The 21,062-nt window shown below is 56.9% G+C and overlaps 2 protein-coding genes across 3 annotated transcripts in view; one reads left to right on the forward strand and one right to left on the reverse strand.

Moving 5' to 3' along the window:
- Window positions 1–577: 577 nt before the first annotated feature.
- On the forward strand, window positions 578–6,309 carry rusc1 (RUN and SH3 domain containing 1). Its single transcript, NM_001112936.1, is given in 31 exon segments — window positions 578–1,076; window positions 1,153–1,252; window positions 1,599–1,650; window positions 1,652–1,657; window positions 2,957–3,010; window positions 3,013–3,018; window positions 3,021–3,029; window positions 3,032–3,049; window positions 3,052–3,062; window positions 3,064–3,070; window positions 3,072–3,077; window positions 3,080–3,085; window positions 3,088–3,094; window position 3,097; window positions 3,100–3,109; window positions 3,112–3,121; window positions 3,123–3,127; window positions 3,129–3,147; window positions 3,150–3,177; window positions 3,180–3,188; window positions 3,190–3,196; window positions 3,198–3,232; window positions 3,234–3,256; window positions 3,259–3,276; window positions 3,278–3,292; window positions 3,294–3,299; window positions 3,301–3,309; window positions 3,311–3,315; window positions 3,317–3,681; window positions 3,798–3,926; window positions 5,456–6,309. Coding segments are annotated over 31 exon segments (1,383 nt in total). The 5' UTR covers window positions 578–838; the 3' UTR covers window positions 5,625–6,309.
- Window positions 6,310–9,721: 3,412 nt separating this feature from the next.
- Window positions 9,722–21,062, reverse strand: part of ash1l (ASH1 like histone lysine methyltransferase) — a 46,757-nt gene continuing 35,416 nt past the window's right edge. The window contains exons 10-28 of one of the 2 annotated variants that reach the window (XM_031891380.1): window positions 20,888–20,996; window positions 20,592–20,798; window positions 19,460–19,606; window positions 18,847–18,955; window positions 18,367–18,528; window positions 18,121–18,215; window positions 17,727–17,875; window positions 17,508–17,642; window positions 17,064–17,118; window positions 16,315–16,447; window positions 15,988–16,236; window positions 15,816–15,902; window positions 15,202–15,292; window positions 14,981–15,119; window positions 13,817–13,989; window positions 13,110–13,276; window positions 12,780–12,820; window positions 12,183–12,478; window positions 9,722–11,416 (exon numbers count right to left, since the gene is read on the reverse strand). In XM_031891380.1, coding sequence (XP_031747240.1) covers window positions 11,325–11,416; window positions 12,183–12,478; window positions 12,780–12,820; window positions 13,110–13,276; window positions 13,817–13,989; window positions 14,981–15,119; window positions 15,202–15,292; window positions 15,816–15,902; window positions 15,988–16,236; window positions 16,315–16,447; window positions 17,064–17,118; window positions 17,508–17,642; window positions 17,727–17,875; window positions 18,121–18,215; window positions 18,367–18,528; window positions 18,847–18,955; window positions 19,460–19,606; window positions 20,592–20,798; window positions 20,888–20,996 — 2,636 coding nt within the window. In that variant the 3' untranslated portion in view covers window positions 9,722–11,324. Of the gene's footprint in view, window positions 11,417–12,182; window positions 12,479–12,779; window positions 12,821–13,109; window positions 13,277–13,816; window positions 13,990–14,980; window positions 15,120–15,201; window positions 15,293–15,815; window positions 15,903–15,987; window positions 16,237–16,314; window positions 16,448–17,063; window positions 17,119–17,489; window positions 17,643–17,726; window positions 17,876–18,120; window positions 18,216–18,366; window positions 18,529–18,846; window positions 18,956–19,459; window positions 19,607–20,591; window positions 20,799–20,887; window positions 20,997–21,062 lie in introns of both variants that reach the window. The other variant, XM_031891379.1, reaches the window with a different exon arrangement.

Genomic DNA, 21,062 nt, shown 5'->3' on the forward strand with positions numbered 1-21,062 from the left:
CCATCCACATACCCACCTACCTACCCACCCATCCACATACCTACCTACCCATCCACATACCCACCTACCTACCCACCTATCTACCCACCCATCCACATACCCACCTACCTACCCATCCACCTACCCACCCATCCACCTACCCACCTACCTACCCATCCACCTACCCACCCATCCACATACCCACCTACCTACATACCCACCTACCTACATACCCACCTACCTAAATACCCACCTACCTACCCATCCACATACCCACCTACCTACATACCCACCTACCTTCCCATCCACATACCCACCCACCTACCCACCCACCGACCTACACACCTACCCACCTACCTACCCGCCCACCCACCCACATACCCACCCACCTACCTACCCACATACCCACCTACCTACCCACCCACATACCCACCTACCTACCCACCAACCTACCCACATACCCACCCACCCGCCCACTCACCTACCTACCCACCCACCCACCTACCCACCAACCTACCCACCCGCCTACCCACTCACCTACCTACCCACCCACCTACCCACCCACATACCTACCCACATACCTACCCACATACCTACCCACATACCTATCTACCTACCCACCCACCCACCTACCCACCCACCCACCTACCTACCAAGTATCCACCCCCTTACCCACCCCTCACATATTCCTTATATATATATATGTGGGTAGGTGCTGCCATAGGGCTCAGTGTGAGGGGGCGGAGCTTATCTCCTGTCTGTCTGCCAATCAGGTCTGTTAGTTGCCATTGGCTCCTCGGTGGATAAGATCATTGGCCATTTTAACGCCAGCAGGAACCGCGTGCAGAAGGTAAGTATAATGGGTGGGAGGGGGCGGGGCCTGAGGGTGGGCGCTGAGCCGCCATCTTGTTTCCATGCACAGGCGCAGTTGGGGGACAGTCGGCTGAGCCCGGAGCTGGGGTACCTACTGCTGGGGGGCCTGTGCCCGTCGCTCTACTCCCTGCTGGGGGACGGCCTGAAGCCTTTCCAGAAGGATGTGATTGTGGGTCGGCGCCGGCTCAGCCCCTGGAGTCTGGTCGAGGGGTCCGTTAGGGCAGGTAAGTGGCCCTTAACCCATATCCATTCATGTACTGCCCCATACAGGGGTAACGAGTATCCCCCTCCCCCCCCCAGGCGCCGGGCCCCTGCACAGCCTTCTGGGTAACGTCAGCCGCCTGTCAGAGCTCAGGGACCCCCAGCGGAGGTTCAACGCATTCATCTTTGGCCTGCTCAAGTAAGTGGGAGGGGCTAGTGTGATGGGAGGGGCCATTATATGGTGGGGGAGGGGCCAGTGTGATGGGAGGGGCCATTATATGGTGGGGGCAGGGCCTGTATGTTTCATTGTGTTGGCATCACTTGCCCTTTGTTTCTATAGTGACCCAAGCCCCGCCCTGGGCACTTGCCCCACCCAGTGTACCACTGCAGATAGAGGGGGGCTAGTGTAGGGGAGCAGTGCATCATGGGAAGTGATTGTCCCTTAGAGATGGCGGAACTACCCAGAGCGGGGGCAGCTGGGTAGAAAAAGGGCGGGCTGGGGGCGTGGCTTCCATTCTGGACCAACACTCTCTGCTTGTTTCCAGCACCAAACAACTGGACCTCTGGATCTCACTCCTGCACGAGTCGTACGGTAGGTGCCCGGGGGGGGGAGTGTGGCCCCGGGGGAGTGTGCCCTGGGGGGGGGGGGGTAGTGTGGCCCTGGGGGGGGGAGTGTGTCCCTGGGGGGGGGGTAGTGTGCCCTGGGGGGGGGGTAGTGTGGCCCCGAGGGAGGGGGGGGAGGGTGCGGCCCCCGAGGGAGGGGGGAGTGTGGCCCCGGGGGGAGGCGGGGGAAGTGTGGCCCTGGGGGGGGGGGGTAGTGAGGCCTGGGGGGGGGGAGTGTGGTCCGAGGGAGGGGGGAGTGTGGCCGCCAGGGGAGGGGGGGAGTGTGGCCCCGAGGGGAGGGGGGGGAGTGTGGCCTGGGAGGGGGGGGGTAGTGTGCGCCCTGGGGGGGGGGGGAGTGTGGTCCCGAGGGGAAGGGGGGAGTGGTGGCCGAGGGAGGGGGGAGTGTGGCCCGGGGGAGGGGGGAGTGGTGCCCCGAGGGGGAGGGGGAGTGTGGCCGCTGCTGGGGGGGTAGTGTGGCCCTGGTGGGAGGGGGGGGGAGTGTGGCCCGGGGATGGGGGGGAGTTTGGCCCCGAGGGGAGGGGGGAGTGGGGGGCCCGGGGATGGGGGGAGTGGTGGGCCGAGGGGAGGGGAAGGGTGGCCCTTGGGGGGGGGGTAGATGTGGCCCCGGGGGGGGGAGTGTGCCCTGGGGGGGGGGGGAGTGTGGCCCCGAGGGGAAGGGGGGAGTGTGGCCCTGGGGGGGGTAGTGTGGCCCCCGGGGGAGGGGGGGGGAGTGTGGCCCGGGGGATGGGGGGGTAGTGGTGGCCCCCCGGGGGGGGGGGGGTAGTGGGTGGCCCCGGGGGGGGGGAGTGTGGCCCTGGGGGGGGGGGGAGTGTGGGCGAGGGAGGGAGTGCTGGCCGCCGTGGGGGACTGTGCGCCCCCAGCTATCATAGGATGGGGAGCGATTAGAGGAGTTGTCTGGTGATAAAGGCGAACAAGATGGAGTTGTGTTGTGAAGAAGACATGTATACAGGTTTCTGGGCCCCCTGGGGGAGTTGTCATATGAGACCCCTAGAGTTAGGTTGCCTGCATGTTACCCCATGTCCTCCCGTTGCCGTTTGGGCCCTGTTGCAACATTACAGGAGGCGCAGAGGGATTCTGGGACAGAAGGCAGCATATCACAGGCCCATGACGGACGCACCAGAGCTATAGTCGATGTCAGGTGGCTACCCCGATGAGCCCCGTAGAGCAGGGCACCTCAAGAGCGGCCAGGGGCCATGGCACATAATTACTGTCAGGAGGACAAGTTTTCGATATGGTTTGGTCCCCCCTCCGCTGCCACACGATGCCAGCCGCTTGTACATCGTCCCTGTTTGCCCCCTGGGGCTTCCTGCCGCTGGCTGCAACGACCCACCCGGCTTGTTATTGACGAGTTGGTCTCCTGCCATGACTGGCAGCCTGCAGCCCCTGTTCTGCCTCTCCAGCGACCTTCATTATGTGGACTGCGTTTGAGGCACGCACCACTACCTTGCATCGGGGCACCAACCCCCAGCGCACCCATTATGGCACGCGAGGGCCTAGCTGCACACCGCCTCCGGGGGGCTTCTCTGCGGGATATTCTCAGCTTGGGGGGCTGGCTGCCACAACTGACTGGCACCCAGTGCCACAGAAGGACGCCTGTCCCACCTCCCCGCCCAAATCCTGTGGCCAGGCTCCATCGCCCGACTTCACCCCAAGGGGCAGCTGGTGGGGGCACCTGAGCAAGGCCTCTCGTAGCTACCTCCCCCCCACAAGGGAAACTGCCTCCCACTGGAACAAACTGGCAAACTGGGGGGGGCGGGGGGAAGAGGCGGAAGGATCCAGCTCCTGGGGGCAGAAAGCACCTGATATAATTGCCCCGGTGCCAAATGCCCCCCCTACAGGGCAGATGGAAGCCCCCACACCCTCAGGGGAAGGATGGGGTTCTGGGGGGGCAGCGGAACAGCAGAATGAGCCCCATATTGTACCCAACACAGAAGACTGGAGCAACTGGCTGGGGCATTTGTTTGGGGCAAAACCTTCTCCCACCCAAGGAAAGAAAAAGTCACGGTGAGTCCTTAGGCTCCTCCCACCTCCTGCTCCGCCCCCTCTAACTGCAGCATTAACCCTTTGTGCCCCAGAGGGTGCGTTACCTGCTGCCCCACTAACGTTCTCTTTGCCCCCAGACTGCCCTCCGATTGGCTGACTCCCCCGGTGAGGGTTCTGGATCTGATTGGACTCCCCTCCCCGTCAGAGAAAGCCCAGAGGGTGGGGCCGGTGCCAGAGGAGAGGAAAGAGGAGAGCAGGCCTGAGAGGTAAGCCCCGCCCCCATGTTGGGTCCCGCCCCAGGGAGGGCAGAAGGGGCACTTGGTCCATTTGGCATCTGTTGCAATAGCCCCGCCTGGTCCCTCCCCATTATAGCTCCTCCCTAGCCCAGCTGTGATTGGCTGCACAGTCTTGGGTCTACACTGGGAATACTTACTGCCCTGTATGGGGCCCCCCAGGGGCTTCCAACTGTTCTGCCTGGGGCAGGAGAGACGAGGCTGGGGGGCCCCATACATGCTTGGCCTGAACTGTAAGCCTGTGCGCTGATACCCCCCATCACTGATACCCCCCATCACTGATACCCCCCATCACTGATACCCCCCATCCACTGGGGGAAATACCCCCCGCCTGTGGTACTGATACCCCCATTCACTTGATACCCCCCATCACTGACTACCCCCGCCTGTATACTGATACCCCCCATCACTGATACCACCCCTCATCACTGATACCCCCATCACTGATACCCCCCATCACTGTACCCCCGCCCCCCGCCTGTGTACTGATACCCCCCATCACTGATACCCCCCATCACTGATACCCCCCCGCGTATACTGATACCCCCATACACTGATACCCCCCATCACTGATACCCCCCATCACTGATACCCCCCATCACTGATACCCCCCATCACTGATACCCCCCCCATCACTGATACCCCCATCACTGATACCCCCATCACTGATACCCCCCATCACTGATACCCCCCATCACTGATACCCCCCCCGCCTGTGTACTGATACCCCCCATCACCTGATACCCCCCATCACTGATACCCCCCATTCATGATACCCCCCCCCACCTGTGTACTGATACCCCCCATCACTGATACCCCCCATCACTGATACCCCCCATCACTGATACCCCCCCGCCTGTGTACTGATACCCCCCCATCACTGATACCCCCCTCTGCCTGTTGTACTGATACCCCCCCATCACTGATACCCCCATCACTGATACCCTCCCATCAACTGATACCCCCCGCCTGTGTACTGATACCCACCGCCCTGTAAACTGATACCCCCTGTACTCGAATACCCCCCATCACCTAATACCCCCCTGCCTCGCTGCGCTGATACCCCCGTACTGATTACCCCCTGGGCCTGTGTACTGATCCCCACATCACTGATACCTCCCCAATCCACTGATACCCCCATCACTAATACCCCCTGCCTGTGCGCTGGACTTACCACCCGTGCACTGATACCCCCTGCCTGTGTACTGATACCCCCGCATTTCCACTGAATACTCCCATCACTTGATACCCCCCTGCCTGGTGTACTTGATACCCCCCTTTCCCTGTACTGATACGCACCCCATAGGCTATACCCCCCGCCTGTGTGCTGATACCCCGTGTCTGTGTACTGATAACCGCCCCCCATGGCTAATACCCCTGCCTGTGCGCTGATACCCCCCTGTCACTGATACCCCCTGCCTGTTGTACCTGATACCCCCATGGCTAATACCACCCGCCTGTGCGCTGATACCCCTCACTGATACCCGGTCCCTCTCTGGCAGGTCGGTGCGGGCAATGTGTGATCACCGCGGGTCGGACCGGGCGCAGCTGAGTTTCCGGAAGGGGGAGGTTCTGGAGCTGGTGGGCACGGTGGACGAGGACTGGATCCGGTGCCGGCGCGGGAATGAGAGCGGGTTGGTGCCCGTGTGTTACACCTCCCTCATTCTGTGACCCCCTCATTGGCAGGGACCATGCAGGAGGGGTATTGGGGCAATAGGGTTACATAGGGGCTCCCACAGTACCCCGGGGGGGGTGCCAACTGATGCCCCCCCGCATGCGCCAGGTGTTGGCAGTGACGCGCTGCTTGCAAACAGAATATCGCATGGAATGATGCCAGTCCGCATTCAGGGACCCCCCCCCCCCAGTGTATTTACTGCACCCCCCGGGGGGGCTGCCCGGGATTCCCTTAATGGGCAGGAAGGGCAAACACTGTAATTGAGCTTTGTCCATTGTGTCCCCCAGCGGGCGCCTGGGGTATTGGGCAGGAGGGGGGGGGGGCAACGAGGGCCAGGGGGGCAGTGAGCCCAGGTTGGCCCCCTATAGACTGGTACTGACCCTGCTCCCAAATCTTGTTCTTTTGCCCCATTTCTGCCCTTTTCCGGTTTCTTCCTTTGCAGTGGGGCAGCACCCACCTCTAGGGGCAGTATTGGGCCCCAAAGCTTACTGGGAGCTGCCCCGGCCTAATGCCCCACTATATATGGCACTGTATGTATAGCATTGTGAATGTATAGTTAGATTGTAAGCTCTTGGGCAGATATTATTATTCTATGTCCTGTGCACAGTACTGGGGGTAACAATATATCTATATACCCCTACGGCCTGTGGGGCAATAATAAACCTTCCCCAAATCAGCCAATTGCCTCTGTGTCTGATTCTTCTGTTCTGCAACTGGACCGGAACCATCTGTGACCCACAAGTGCTTATATATTTATATATAGTGACCCCCCCCTTATATATTTATATATAGTGACCCCCCCTTATATTTATATATAGTGACCCCCCCTTAACTGCCCCCCCAGTGTAACCAATCCCAACTGGGCCAGCCCTTTCCCCATAACTGAGCCCATTCCCTTTATCAGCTTAGTCGCTCTTCCCTGTACTTTCTCTATTTCATTACTGCCCCCCCTTATATATTTATATATAGTGACCCCCCCTTAACTGCCCCCCCCCCCCCCAGTGTAACCAATCCCAACTGGGCCAGCCTTTCCCCATAACTGAGCCCATTCCCTTTATCAGCTTAGTCGCTCTTCCCTGTACTTTCTCTATTTCATTACTGCCCCCCCCCCTTATATATTTATATATAGTGACCCCCCCTTAACTGCCCCTTCCCCAGTGTAAGCCAATCCCAACTGGGCCAGCCTTTCCCCATAACTGAGCCCATTCCCTTTATCAGCTTAGTCGCTCTTCCCTGTACTTTCTCTATTTCATTACTGCCCCCCCCCCTTATATATTTATATATAGTGACCCCCCCTTAACTGCCCCTTCCCCAGTGTAACCAATCCCAACTGGGCCAGCCTTTCCCCATAACTGAGCCCATTCCCTTTATCAGCTTAGTCGCTCTTCCCTGTACTTTCTCTATTTCATTACTGCCCCCCCCCTTATATATTTATATATAGTGACCCCCCCTTAACTGCCCCTTCCCCAGTGTAACCAATCCCAACTGGGCCAGCCTTTCCCCATAACTGAGCCCATTCCCTTTATCAGCTTAGTCGCTCTTCCTGTACTTTCTCTATTTCATTACTGCCCCCCCTTATATATTTATATATAGTGACCCCCCTTAACTGCCCCCCCCCCCCAGTGTAACAATCCCAACTGGGCCAGCCTTTCCCCATAACTGAGCCCATTCCCTTTATCAGCTTAGTCGCTCTTTCCCTGTACTTTCTCTATTTCATTACTGCCCCCCTTATATATTTATATATAGTGACCCCCCCCTTAACTGCCCCTTCCCCCCCCAGTGTAACCAATCCCAACTGGGCCAGCCTTTCCCCATAACTGAGCCCATTCCCTTTATCAGCTTAGTCGCTCTTCCCTGTACTTTCTCTATTTCATTACTGCCCCCCCTTATATATTATATATAGTGACCCCCCCCCCCTTAACTGCCCCCCCCCAGTGTAACCAATCCCAACTGGGCCAGCCTTTCCCCATAACTGAGCCCATTCCTTTATCAGCTTAGTCGCTCTTCCCTGTACTTTCTCTATTTCATTACTGCCCCCCTTATATATTTATATATAGTGACCCCCCCCCCTTAACTGCCCCCCCCCCCAGTGTAACCAATCCCAACTGGGCCAGCCTTTCCCCATAACTGAGCCCATTCCCTTTATCAGCTTAGTCGCTCTTCCCTGTACTTTCTCTATTTCATTACTGCCCCCCCTTATATATTTATATATAGTGACCCCCCTTAACTGCCCCCCCCCCCCAGTGTAACCAATCCCAACTGGGCCAGCCTTTCCCCATAACTGAGCCCATTCCCTTTATCAGCTTAGTCGCTCTTCCCTGTACTTTCTCTATTTCATTACTGCCCCCCCCTTATATATTTATATATAGTGACCCCCCCTTAACTGCCCCCCCCCCCCCCCAGTGTAACCAATCCCAACTGGGCCAGCCTTTCCCCATAACTGAGCCCATTCCCTTTATCAGCTTAGTCGCTCTTCCCTGTACTTTCTCTATTTCATTACTGCCCCCCCTTATATATTTATATATAGTGACCCCCCCCTTAACTGCCCCCCCCCCCCAGTGTAACCAATCCCAACTGGGCCAGCTTTTCCCCATAACTGAGCCCATTCCCTTTATCAGCTTAGTCGCTCTTCCCTGTACTTTCTCTATTTCATTACTGCCCCCCCTTATATATTTATATATAGTGACCCCCCCCTTAACTGCCCCCCCCCCCAGTGTAACCAATCCCAACTGGGCCAGCCTTTCCCCATAACTGAGCCCATTCCCTTTATCAGCTTAGTCGCTCTTCCCTGTACTTTCTCTATTTCATTACTGCCCCCCCCTTATATATTTATATATAGTGACCCCCCCCTTAACTGCCCCTTCCCCCCCAGTGTAACCAATCCCAACTGGGCCAGCCTTTCCCCATAACTGAGCCCATTCCCTTTATCAGCTTAGTCGCTCTTCCCTGTACTTTCTCTATTTCATTACTGCCCCCCCCTTATATATTTATATATAGTGACCCCCCCTTAACTGCCCCCCCCCCCCCCAGTGTAACCAATCCCAACTGGGCCAGCCTTTCCCCATAACTGAGCCCATTCCCTTTATCAGCTTAGTCGCCTCTTCCCTGTACTTTCTCTATTTCATTACTGCCCCCCCTTATATATTTATATATAGTGACCCCCCCTTAACTGCCCCCCCCCCCCCCAGTGTAACCAATCCCAACTGGGCCAGCCTTTCCCCATAACTGAGCCCATTCCCTTTATCAGCTTAGTCGCTCTTCCCTGTACTTTCTCTATTTCATTACTGCCCCCCTTATATATTTATATATAGTGACCCCCCCCCCCTTAACTGCCCCCCCCCCCCCCCCCCCCCCCCAGTGTAACCAATCCCAACTGGGCCAGCCTTTCCCCATAACTGAGCCCATTCCCTTTATCAGCTTAGTCGCTCTTCCCTGTACTTTCTCTATTTCATTACTGCCCCCCCTTATATATTTATATATAGTGCCCCCCCCCTTAACTGCCCCCCCCCCCAGTGTAACCAATCCCAACTGGGCCAGCCTTTCCCCATAACTGAGCCCATTCCCTTTATCAGCTTAGTCGCTCTTCCCTGTACTTTCTCTATTTCATTACTGCCCCCCCTTATATATTTATATATAGTGACCCCCCCTTAACTGCCCCTTCCCCCCCCAGTGTAACCAATCCCAACTGGGCCAGCCTTTCCCCATAACTGAGCCCATTCCCTTTATCAGCTTAGTCGCTCTTCCCTGTACTTTCTCTATTTCATTACTGCCCCCCCTTATATATTTATATATAGTGACCCCCCCCCTTAACTGCCCCCCCCCCCCAGTGTAACCAATCCCAACTGGGCCAGCCTTTCCCCATAACTGAGCCCATTCCCTTTATCAGCTTAGTCGCTCTTCCCTGTACTTTCTCTATTTCATTACAGCCCCAGCCCCCCCCTTATATATGGTGATGATACTGGGGAGGGGGCCCTTGGGGGCAATAGTTAAAGGTATGTTGGGGTGGGGGGGGCATGCAGAAAGCTTCTGTTGGAGGTGTTCGGGAGGGTACCCCTAGGACATATCCAACAGAAGGAAAGAAGGAGACGAGGGATTGGTGGGAGAGGGTTGGTTGCCGTTTAATACTAGGCTCCCATTGGCTGGGAGGTAAGTACATCCAATGCTAGATAGGTGGGTAATACATCATGTACAGAGATTAACACCAAACAAAGATCTAAGTTGCTTCTGTTTCCTCGGAGAATGAAAGTTCTTAGCAGCATCTTTTCGTCAGAAAGAACATGAGCGACGCCCATCCATGCAGCCGGGCCGGGCCGCCATTAGTGCTTTTACACTTCTATAAACCTTCTTGTGATTGGGTAGAAAAGGAAGGGGGAGTAGAACACAGGCACGCACAGAGAAAATAGAGTGATATATAGGGAGCTGCAATCCTCTGATTGTCTTACAATGGGGTTCTGCGGCGTCAGTCCGAAGGTTCCGAATGCCCCGTAGTGTTCCTGCCGCCGGGCGCGAGTGCAGTCCGTCTGGGACTCGGAGTATCACATACTCGCAGGGACCGCACCCCCGGCTTTTCGGTAAGAAAATATGCACATTCTGTAGCTTTTTCTCTTAATAAAATAGTCTTTAGGGTTTTCCTTTCCCCGCCTACAACGAGAGGCAAAGTGCGGCGGTGCTGGGGTCGCCTCGGCGGGGAAAGAGTTAAAGGGAGTGGTATTGCTTTGCCCCGATGCCAAGGAGACGCCCCTGTATATCAGATATACACCCCCCCTCCCCACTTGGCACACAAACAATCTCAGTTCCTTTCAGGACGTAGAAAAGGGGGGGGGGGGGGGAAGAATAAAAAAAAAGAAGAAACTGCCAAGCTTTTGTTTTGTGACTCCTGTTGCCCCTGCCCGGGGTTATTGGGACCCTGAACTCCCCTGTCCCTGAGAGGGCCGAGGGGGCGGGCAGTGAGCCTTCCTCTGGAAGTCGCCTCAGCTTTCAGGGGGGAGTTAGACTTTCCCCTCTTTGCATGAGGTGGTGCTGGGAGTTTTTGCTGCCCCCTGCTGGGGGAGGTGGTGCTGGGAGTTTTTGCCCCCTGCTAGGTGAGGTGGGCACTGGAAGCTGTGTCTCTGCTGAAAAGTGCTTTTCTTGTTCCTCTGGGAACATACGTTGTGACTGCAGCTCCTCGTGGGCGGGGCTTCAGAGTGCCATCAGTTTGAAGGTGGAACAAAGTGCGGTGAGTGTGGGCAGAGGAAGGCCATACCGAGAAGGTGGGGACACTGGAGCAGTTTGGCACCCGCAGCAATTTATCCTGGGCCCCGCGTGTGCAGTAAAGCAGAGAATGGCAAGCTCTTGCGCACAGACCACATCTGGCAAACTCCAACCAATGGGGGGGTTTCGTTCTTTCCTTGCCCCTGGGAGCCGTGAAACTAAAAGGCACTGAGGAACCAAAGAAATTCCATATGCGAATCTGGGCCCTCAGGTGCCGCTGAGCCGCTCCCCATAGTAGCGCCGGTCCCCGCCGCCGCTGCAGCCAATTCTCCCAGTTTAACTCCAGTACCAACACCGCTGCTTTGCAGATCCAATGGAAGAGGAGACACTGCAAGAGAATACAAAATGGCCGGTGCGTAGGCACCACACAGGCTCACAGAGCCGCCCTGCGGTTTCTCTGCCGGAGCCGGCACTCTCTCTCTTTCTATGTCCGCCGGGTCGGGCCCTCACTTCCTGAAGATGCACTCGGGCAGAGTTAGGGTGCGCCTGCGCAGCTTCCTGCAGGGTCCTTCCTCCAGCAGGTAGGTCACATCTATTGCTGCAGGGGGCAAGAGACCAACATCAGATGGTACAAGCAGCCTGCCCACTCCCCCGGCACGAACCACTGCCCACCCCCTGGCACTGCCCACCCCCTGGCAGCCTGCCCCAACCACTGCCCACCCCCTGGCAGCCTGCCCAAACCACTAACTAACCCCCTGGCAGCCTGCCCCAACCACTAACTAACCCCCTGGCAGCCTGCCCCAACCACTGCCCACCCCCTGGCAGCCTGCCCCAACCACTAACTACCCCCTGGCAGCCTGCCCCAACCACTAACTAACCCCCTGGCAGCCTGCCCCAACCACTGCCCACCCCCTGGCAGCCTGCCCCAACCACTGCCCACCCCCTGGCAGCCTGCCCCAACCACTAACTAACCCCCTGGCAGCCTGCCCCAACCACTAACTAACCCCCTGGCAGCCTGCCCCAACCACTAACTAACCCCCTGGCAGCCTGCCCCAACCACTGCCCACCCCCTGGCAGCCTGCCCCAACCACTAACTACCCCCTGGCAGCCTGCCCCAACCACTGCCCACCCCCTGGCAGCCTGCCCCAACCACTGCCCACCCCCTGGCAGCCTGCCCCAACCACTAACTACCCCCTGGCAGCCTGCCCCAACCACTGCCCACTCCCTGGCAGCCTGCCCCAACCACTAACTACCCCCTGGCAGCCTGCCCCAACCACTGCCCACTCCCTGGCAGCCTGCCCCAACCACTGCCCACTCCCTGGCAGCCTGCCCCAACCACTGCCCACCCCCTGGCACACACTCACCATTTTTCCCTGGGATCTTGTCTAGGAGCCGGAGCAGGATCCGGTTGAGTTTGTCTCTCTGTACCTGCTGTCTCTCTTGGGTGGAGCACAGGTGGGCCTGGGTGGTGCTGCTGCTCTCCTCCACCTGCTCATTCACTTCCAAGCAGGGACTTTCAGTTTCTGGCACCTCGGGGGCGGGATTCTCCTGCTGGCAAGTTTCCGGATTGGTCAGTAAGTCGGCCATTGTAGGAAGAGGATCCTCTTCTGTGTGCAGGCAGCTGCTCGATTGCTTGGGGCGGTCAGATTTCCATGCAGACCTGAAAGGGGGTTAAAACAAAAGGTTTCAGAGCTCCCAGATTCCCCTGAAATGTACCCCTAGGGGCACTGACTCCACCTCTCACATGGGTCCTGTGGTGTGAATGGCACTGGCTGGCCCACTATCTGCGGGTGACTGTGGCCGGGCCGGCCCACTATCTGCGGGTGACTGTGGCCGGGCCGGCCCACTATCTGCGGGCTGAGCTAATACCCAAGAGATCCCCATTTGGGCACCCAGAGAAGCAGCCAGGGTCAGGCTCTGATAATCACACAAGCAAGGAGTTGGCACAGCATGGTACTTACCTGCCCCCGTTCCGCTTGTAGTTATCGGGCACGTGATGAGGCTGCAACGGAACCAGAGAAGTCCGTTAGGGAAAGTCACTGAGCACAAACACCCACATGTGATGCCTTATAGGGGTGGGAGGCCAGTCCAGTAGGGAGGTGGTGAGCCCAGTAGGGAGGAGGCCAGTCCAGTAGGGAGGTGGTGAGCCCAGTAGGGAGGAGGCCAGTCCAGTAGGGAGGTGGTGAGCCCAGTAGGGAGGAGGCCAGTCCAGTAGGGAGGTGGTGAGCCCAACAGGGAGGAGGCCAGGATATGCAGGAAGAGGTGAGCCCTGAAAGAAAGGTCTCTCTTACCGAAAAGTCCCTTTTTGGTGTGAGCTTCTTGGGGAAGTGGTCGAAGGCATACGTTTTGGTGCAGATGGTGTAGCGATTCCTATGGATTTTGTAGAACAGATGCGCAGATTTATCCAGTCGGTAATCACATATATACACATCCTGTTCCTTCACTCCCTTGGGTCTGCCTGCAACAGGAAGTCCCGTTAGGCCCAAGCCAGGCAGCACCGGGCACAGACAGGCAGAAAGGCCCCATAGGAGCTGCCATTTCCAGCCGTACAGGAGACTGGGGCACAGAGACAGAGGGGACTAGAGGAAATGGGAGTGCAGACAGGAAGAGACAGGGACAGGAAGTAAGGAGATTGGGGCACAGAGGAAGAGAGGAGTGGGGAAGGAGAGACAGAGGGGACTAGAGGAAATGGAAGTGCAGACAGGAAGAGACAGGGACAGGAAGTAAGGAGATTGGGGCACAGAGGAAGAGAGGGGTGGGGAAGGAGAGAGAGAGGGGACTAGAGGAAATGGGAGTGCAGACAGGAAGTGAGGAGACTGGGGCACAGAAGAAGAGAGGGGTGGGGAAGGAGAGACAGAGGAAATGGAAGTGCAGACAGGAAGAGACAGAGACAGGAAGAGACAGGGACAGGAAGTGAGGAGACTGGGGCACAGAGGAAGGCAGAGGGAGGGTGGAACACAGGAAGGGACAGGAGGGAGAATGCACCAGAAGGACTTACCTTTGCAGTAGGTGTACAGATCAAGGACACAGCAGGTACCAACCACAGCCTCTAGGGGGATAATCTCATAGAGGGGAACCCGGAAGAGCTCATTGTAATAAAACTTGCGGGACGGCGAGTGGTGCGTCTCATGGGGCCGGAAGTAATGGTGCCCAAAGGCAAAGCGCTCCCCCCTGCAATGGGAAGGGGCACAGGCATTGGCATGGAGATGTGCCCACAGTGTGCAACTGCCAACTCATTCTGCTCATCTGAATAATCCGACGGAGTTACCCCCGGGCAGGTGTTGGTACAGTCTCACCCCACCCTGGCACATACCAACGCCTTCCCCCTACTCTATAATCCGACGGAGTTACCCCCGGGCAGGTGTTGGTACAGTCTCACCCCACCCAGCCACATACCAATGCCTTCCCCCCTACTTATAATCCGACTGAGTTACCCCCGGGCAAGTGTTGGTACAGTCTCACCCCACCCTGGCACATACCAACGCCTTCCCCCCTACTCTATAATCCGACTGAGTTACCCCCGGGCAAGTGTTGGTACAGTCTCACCCCACCCTGGCACATACCAATGCCTTCCCCCCTACTTATAATCCAACTGAGTTACCCCCGGGCAAGTGTTGGTACAGTCTCACCCCACCCTGGCACATACCAACGCCTTCCCCCTACTCTATAAATCAGACTGAGTTACCCCCGGGCAGGTGTTGGTACAGTCTCACCCCTCCCTGGCACATACCAACGCCTTCCCCCCTACTCTATAATTCGACAGAGTTACCCCCGGGCAGGTGTTGGTACAGTCTCACCCCACCCTGGCACATACCAACGCCTTCCCCCTACTCTATAATCCGACTGAGTTACCCCTGGGCAGGTGTTGGTACAGTCTCACCCCTCCCTGGCACCAAAGCTTTCCCCCCTACTCTAAGTCCTGTACCTACAAACCACACATTACCTGCGGAGCAGTTACCTGTACTAGAGACACCTATGCCTTTAAGCTGTAGGAGGAGTTACCTGTACTAGAGACACCTTTGCCTTTAAGCTGTAGGAGGAGTTACTTGTACTAGAGACACCTTTGCCTTTAAGCTGTAGGAGGAGTTACTTGTACTAGAGACACCTTTCCCTTTAAGCTGTGGGAGGAGTTACCTGTACTGGAGGGATCCACAAAACTTACTTCTCGTTCTTCCACAGCTTCTCTATGCGGAATATGTCCAGCTTTTCTCGGTTAATATGAGAGAGGAGCCTGTAGGATTGGCGCACCGGCTGCCCGTCTGGGGTCCGACGACTGTCCCTCATCAGATACACACAGTCACCTAGAGACAGACACAGGCTTAGTGCCTCCAACATATACACACTGCTCGTCCAATCACAGGCTGAGCTACAGGTTAAACCCACCTTGGCGCAGGAGCAGGTCATCCCGCAGCAGGCAAATAAAGTAGATAAATCCTGGCTGCGCGTAGTGGGGACAGGGGATCATGGGAACCTCCTGCAATAGAGAACCAATCAGCTAAACCTTCTCTTACAGAGAGGCTCAGGCAGGGCCCGGTATGTCAGGTCAGCTCTGTAGGTTATTATTGGTTCAGTTGAGTAGGTGGGTATGGGAACAGGGAAGTAGGTGGGTGTAAGGACGGGCAAGTAGGCGGGTGTAAGGACGGGCGAGTAGGCGGGTGTAAGGACGGGCGAGTAGGCGGGTATATGGACGGGCGAGTAGGCGGGTATATGGACGGGCGAGTAGGCGGGTATATGGACGGGCGAGTAGGCGGGTATATGGACGGGCGAGTAGGCGGGTATATGGACGGGCGAGTAGGCGGGTATATGGACGGGCGAGTAGGCGGGTATAAGGACGGGCGAGTAGGCGGGTATAGGGACGGGCAAGTAGGCGGGTATGGGGACGGGCGAGTAGGTGGGTATGGGGACGGGCGAGTAGGTTACAATCAGGACAGACTCAGAGAGACAAGTGAGTAAGGAAACCGAAGGCAAAGTGATAGCCAATCATAAAGCCACATTACCCTATCGACAGGCCGGGGGTTACACTGCTCACACAGGTAATGCTCCACGTCAGAGGTGACCCCCATACAGTCGCAGTGCTGCCACACCTACACACACAGGGGAAGGTACATGAATAGTATATAGAGCCTCCTGATTGGCCAGACATGGGCTGCAAGTACTAAGCATACGCACCATGCATTTTTCACACTGAATCATTAACCCTTCATCCTTGAAGAGGCCACAGATGCAGCGGATAATGTCATCGTCTTTCTCATGGCCGCCATCTTTGTCAAACAAGGATGTCTCGCTGCTGTCAGCCTCGCTGGCTGTCTCACCCACTATTTCATCGATCTGAGCCGCAGCCTCGTGCCGAGCACTATAGTAGGCCTTACGGAGCCGACACACATCCCTGCCCACCTGCGACTTCCGCCCGTGGTACTTCTGTAAGAGCCAATCAGCAGCTGAGTTAGCAGCCCTGGCTCCTCCCCATCTCCTCCCAGCAGCACAGGGGGCACTCACCTCTGCATTGCGGAACACTTTCAGCATGTCCGTGTCAAACGCCTCCACCGTCTTGTAGTGTCCAGTGAGGATCTGCTTCTCCACACTCAATAGGTCCAGGGGGTCAGATACCTTCTCGTAGTAGTGGGGGTTTCTATTGGGCAGAGGTAATAAGTCACAGGCACAAGGTATCGGGAATGTCCAGCCCCCAGTGAGATTCACCCGAGACTGTCCCCTCTCACCGACCTCCCCTGCCCGAGACTGTCCCCTCTCACCGACCTCCCCTGCCCGAGACTGTCCCCTCTCACCGACCTCCCCTGCCCGAGACTGTCCCCTCTCACCGACCTCCCCTGCCCGAGACTGTCCCCTCTCACCGACCTCCCCTGCCCGAGACTGTCCCCTCTCACCGACCTCCCCTGGCCCCCTCTCACCAACCTCCCCTGGCCCCCTCTCACCAACCTCCCCTGGCCCCCTCTCACCAACCTCCCCTGGCCCCCTCTCACCAACCTCCCCTGGCCCCCTCTCACCAACCTCCCCTGGCCCCCTCTCACCAACCTCCCCTGGCCCCCTCTCACCAACCTCCCCTGGCCCCCTCTCACCAACCTTCCCCTGCCTGAGACTGCCCCCTCTCACCAACCTCCCCTGCCCCCTCTCACCAACCTCCCCTGCCCCCTCTCACCAACCTCCCCTGCCCCCTCTCACCAACCTCCCCTGCCCAAGACTGCCCCCTCTCACCAACCTCCCCTGCCCGAGACTGTCCCCTCACTCACTTTTTCTTATTGGGTAGACTCAGGAGAGGAGAGGCCAGGGGTCGATTGGAAAAATCTGTATGGGAAGAAAAGGGAAATTTGTAATTAAGGCCCCTCAGTATTTAATGTCCCAGTGATTAGGGTCCCTCTGTGATTTCTATGGTGTGCATCCTGACCCCACAGGGGATGGTTGCTAGGGCCTGGTTTGCTGTAGTGTTTCTATGGTGTGCATCCTGACCCCACAGGGGATGGTTGCTAGGGCCTGGCTTGCTGTAGTGTTTCTATGGTGTGCATCCTGACCCCACAGGGGATGGTTGCTAGGGCCTGGCTTGCTGTAGTGTTTCTATGGTGTGCATCCTGACCCCATAGTGCCCCCAATTGTCATACAATCTGACTGATGGTCCCAGCAATGTGTTGTGGGTAGAAGAGCGCCAGGGAGGCAATCACCTTTGTAGCATATAATACCATCAGAAATCTCTTTAAAGATGTGTGCCAGGCGGGCAGCCCGCGCCACCTCCGTATTCTCCTCTGCGGCCGCCAGTCTCCTGGTGCGAACGGACCGTGAGGTCTGCAGGGCAGAGAACTGGGTCATGAAGACATCTGAAAGGAGACAGAAGGGAAGATTAGGGGCTTACGTGGGGTTACCCCCCCCCATACCTTCCCACCCACTGGGCGTTGCCGCACCGGATTTGATGTTGCCATCGTCCCTGCCCATGCTACTCCAGCGGCTGTACAGGCTCCCGGGGGGCAGATTGTCCTTCACCTCCTCGTGCCTCTGCCGGATCTTCTCCCAGTTCCGCACCAGAAAAACGTGATGTTTCAGCACAAAATTCCTGCCGAGGATTTTCATTTAATTGGCAATGGGCAGTAGAAAGCCCCTCCCCCATCAAATAGCAACACCCAATCCCCTGGCAGTATGAGCAGGGTCCCTCCCATAGGGTAACCGGTCACTCCTACCTTTCCCCTGTGCCACTAACTACATCACTGAAACACTAGGGCCCCCCCAATGTGCCCCATTCAGACCCCAGCCTGGGCTGAGGCCCCTGTCAAGTGCCCCTCTGGGGTAATAGTACCGTACCTCTCCCTGTTAGACATGGGCTTCATGTGCAGCTGGGGGCCCAGCCTGCTGGGAGTACCAATGGCGTCGCTGCGATCCTCAGGGAAGTGGCCCTTCTGAAAGAGAGATACACAGAGGGCATCTTACTGCTGGGGTAGAAACACATGGTGGGCACAGTATGGGCATCAGTACAACGTGGCTGCAGCTGGTGGCACCATGATGTTGGCATTCCCAGTGCTAGGGAGCCCCTAACTGCACAGCACTTACCCGCTTTTTCAGCCTGTGTTTGGATTTCCTCTTCTCCTTGGAGCGGCCAAGCCTGCGCTGAGATGGCACGAGATGCCCGCCCTTGTTGGCCAGCCCATTCACTCGCTGGCTCTTGCCCCCAATGATGCCCCGGCACTTCTCCACACCGCACTTGCACACTTGCTGTGAGACACACACACGTGAAAAAGGGAGTCAATTCCTAGTCTCTCCCTCCTCTTGGGTCTCCCCTCCAGTGGGCAGAATGCCAGGTACATACCCAGAGCATGACACTGGGGGGGTACTAATGCCCTTCAGGGGGCAGAATGGCAGGTACATACCCAGACCATGACAGTGGGAAGGTACCAATGCCCTCCAGGGGGCAGAATGTCAGGTACAAACCCAGACCATGACAGTGGGAAGGTACTAATGCCCCCAGGGGGCAGAATGCCAGGTACAAACCCAAAGCATGACAGTGGGGAGGTACTGATGCCACTTCCTTACCTGCTTCTCTGTGTTGAAGGAATGGAAGTTGTAGTCATATGTCAGTTCGGTGCCAGCGGGCATATCCTTCAGGGCATAGAGGCCAATGCGATACACACCATTCACTGACCTATCAGAGAGCGACGTGTCACTTACAGGGCTACACACACACACACACACACACACACACACTCTTAAAGCTACATCTGGGGGAAGGAACCCTCACCTAAAAGTACATGGAGGCTATCCATTGACTGAGAGGAATGTACTAGAAGATGGAAATATGGATATGGAAGATGGAGGCTGGAGTACATGGAGGCTAGCCATGGACTGAGAGGAATGTACTAGTAGATGGAAATATGGATATGGAAGATGGAGGCTAGATCCAGGTTGTGGTACATGGAGGCTACCCATTGACAGAGGAATGTGCTGGAAGATGGATGCTGGAGTACATGGAGGCTACGCATGGACCGAGAGGAATGTGCTGGAAGATGGAAATATGGAAGATGGAGGCTGGAATATTGGGAGTGTTTAGAGGGGAGCAGCTAGACAGAAGGAGGGGGCGGGGCTAGAGGTCAGATGGGGAAGGTGACACTAATTACCAGCTAATGAGACACACAATAGAAACACTTACCACTTCTGCATTTCACAGTTGGGGTCACAGCTATGGTTGATAAAACGAGCCTCGTTGCCCATTCGGTAACTGTCAATCACCATGCCGCTGTCCAGGCTGAGGCAATAATGGTCACTATGATTGTGGTACTGTTCTATTGTGCGGTTCCTGGAAACACAACAGCTCTCATTATCCACTAAACTAAGGCTTCTGACCCCCCAACCAATCAGATTAGGTGCCTGTATGTGGGGTGGCTACTGCTGTCAGTCAGGTGACCAATGGTGGGGAGGCTACTGCGGTCAGTCAGGTGACCAATGGTGGGGAGGCTACTGCGGTCAGTCGGGTGACCAATGGTGGGGAGGCTACTGCTGTCAGTCGGGTGACCAATGGTGGGGAGGCTACTGCTGTCAGTCGGGTGACCAATGGTGGGGAGGCTACTGCTGTCAGTCGGGTGACCAATGGTGGGGAGGCTACTGCTGTCAGTCAGGTGACCAATGGTGGGGAGGCTACTGCTGTCAGTCAGGTGACCAATGGTGGGGAGGCTACTGCTGTCAGTCAGGTGACCAATGGTGGGGAGGCTACTGCTGTCAGTCAGGTGACCAATGGTGGGGAGGCTACTGCTGTCAGTCAGGTGACCAATGGTGGGGAGGCTACTGCTGTCAGTCAGGTGACCAATGGTGGGGAGGCTACTGCTGTCAGTCAGGTGACCAATGGTGGGGAGGCTACTGCTGTCAGTCAGGTGACCAATGGTGGGGAGGCTACTGCTGTCAGTCAGGTGACCAATGGTGGGGAGGCTACTGCTACCAGTCGGGTGACCAATGGTGGGGAGGCTACTGCTACCAGTCGGGTGACCAATGGTGGGGAGGCTATTGCTACCAGTCGGATGACCAATGGTGGGGAGGCTATTGCTGTCAGTCAGGTGACCAATGGTGGGGAGGCTACTGCGGTCAGTCAGGTGACCAATGGTGGGGAGGCTATGGCTACCAGTCAGGTGACCAATGGTGGGGAGGCTATGGCTACCAGTCAGGTGACCAATGGTGGGGAGGCTACTGCTGTCAGTCAGGTGACCAATGGTGGGGAGGCTATGGCTACCAGTCAGGTGACCAATGGTGGGGAGGCTATGGCTACCAGTCAGGTGACTAGGGATTTTTACCTGAACTCTGTTTCGCTGACCACTTCTCCCAGATACTCAATGATAAACTGTGATGCTTTGAGGGGTTCCTTGGTGCGAATGCCCCAGCCTTTGCCCTCGGCGCGGAAGCGTTCCAAGCACTGTACCCATTCGTGCCTCTGTATGCACTGGTTGTTGCACTGCTCCCCACATGGGCAAGTATTGGGGGAGCACTCCGCAAATATCATCCTATAAGGGAAGCCAAGAAATGAGCAGGACTCACCCTAAGGGCGTGGGGGCAATAACGCAGCGGGTATGTACCCCCCCAGGCTACTCACCGATTCAGACAGTCCTCCACACAGCCCTTCTCTGACTGGTTGTCTGGACACTTACAGTTGCACATAGTCGCTTCATAGCCCGACAGGGGTTTCACGTCCACGTACACGTCTGGGGGGGGGGGGGGAGAGGGACAAATGAGAGAAAGGCCAATGAGAGAAATTAAACTAATGGGGA

The sequence above is a fragment of the Xenopus tropicalis genome, chromosome 8 (assembly GCF_000004195.4).
Source record: "Xenopus tropicalis strain Nigerian chromosome 8, UCB_Xtro_10.0, whole genome shotgun sequence".
Lineage (NCBI taxonomy): Eukaryota > Metazoa > Chordata > Amphibia > Anura > Pipidae > Xenopus > Xenopus tropicalis.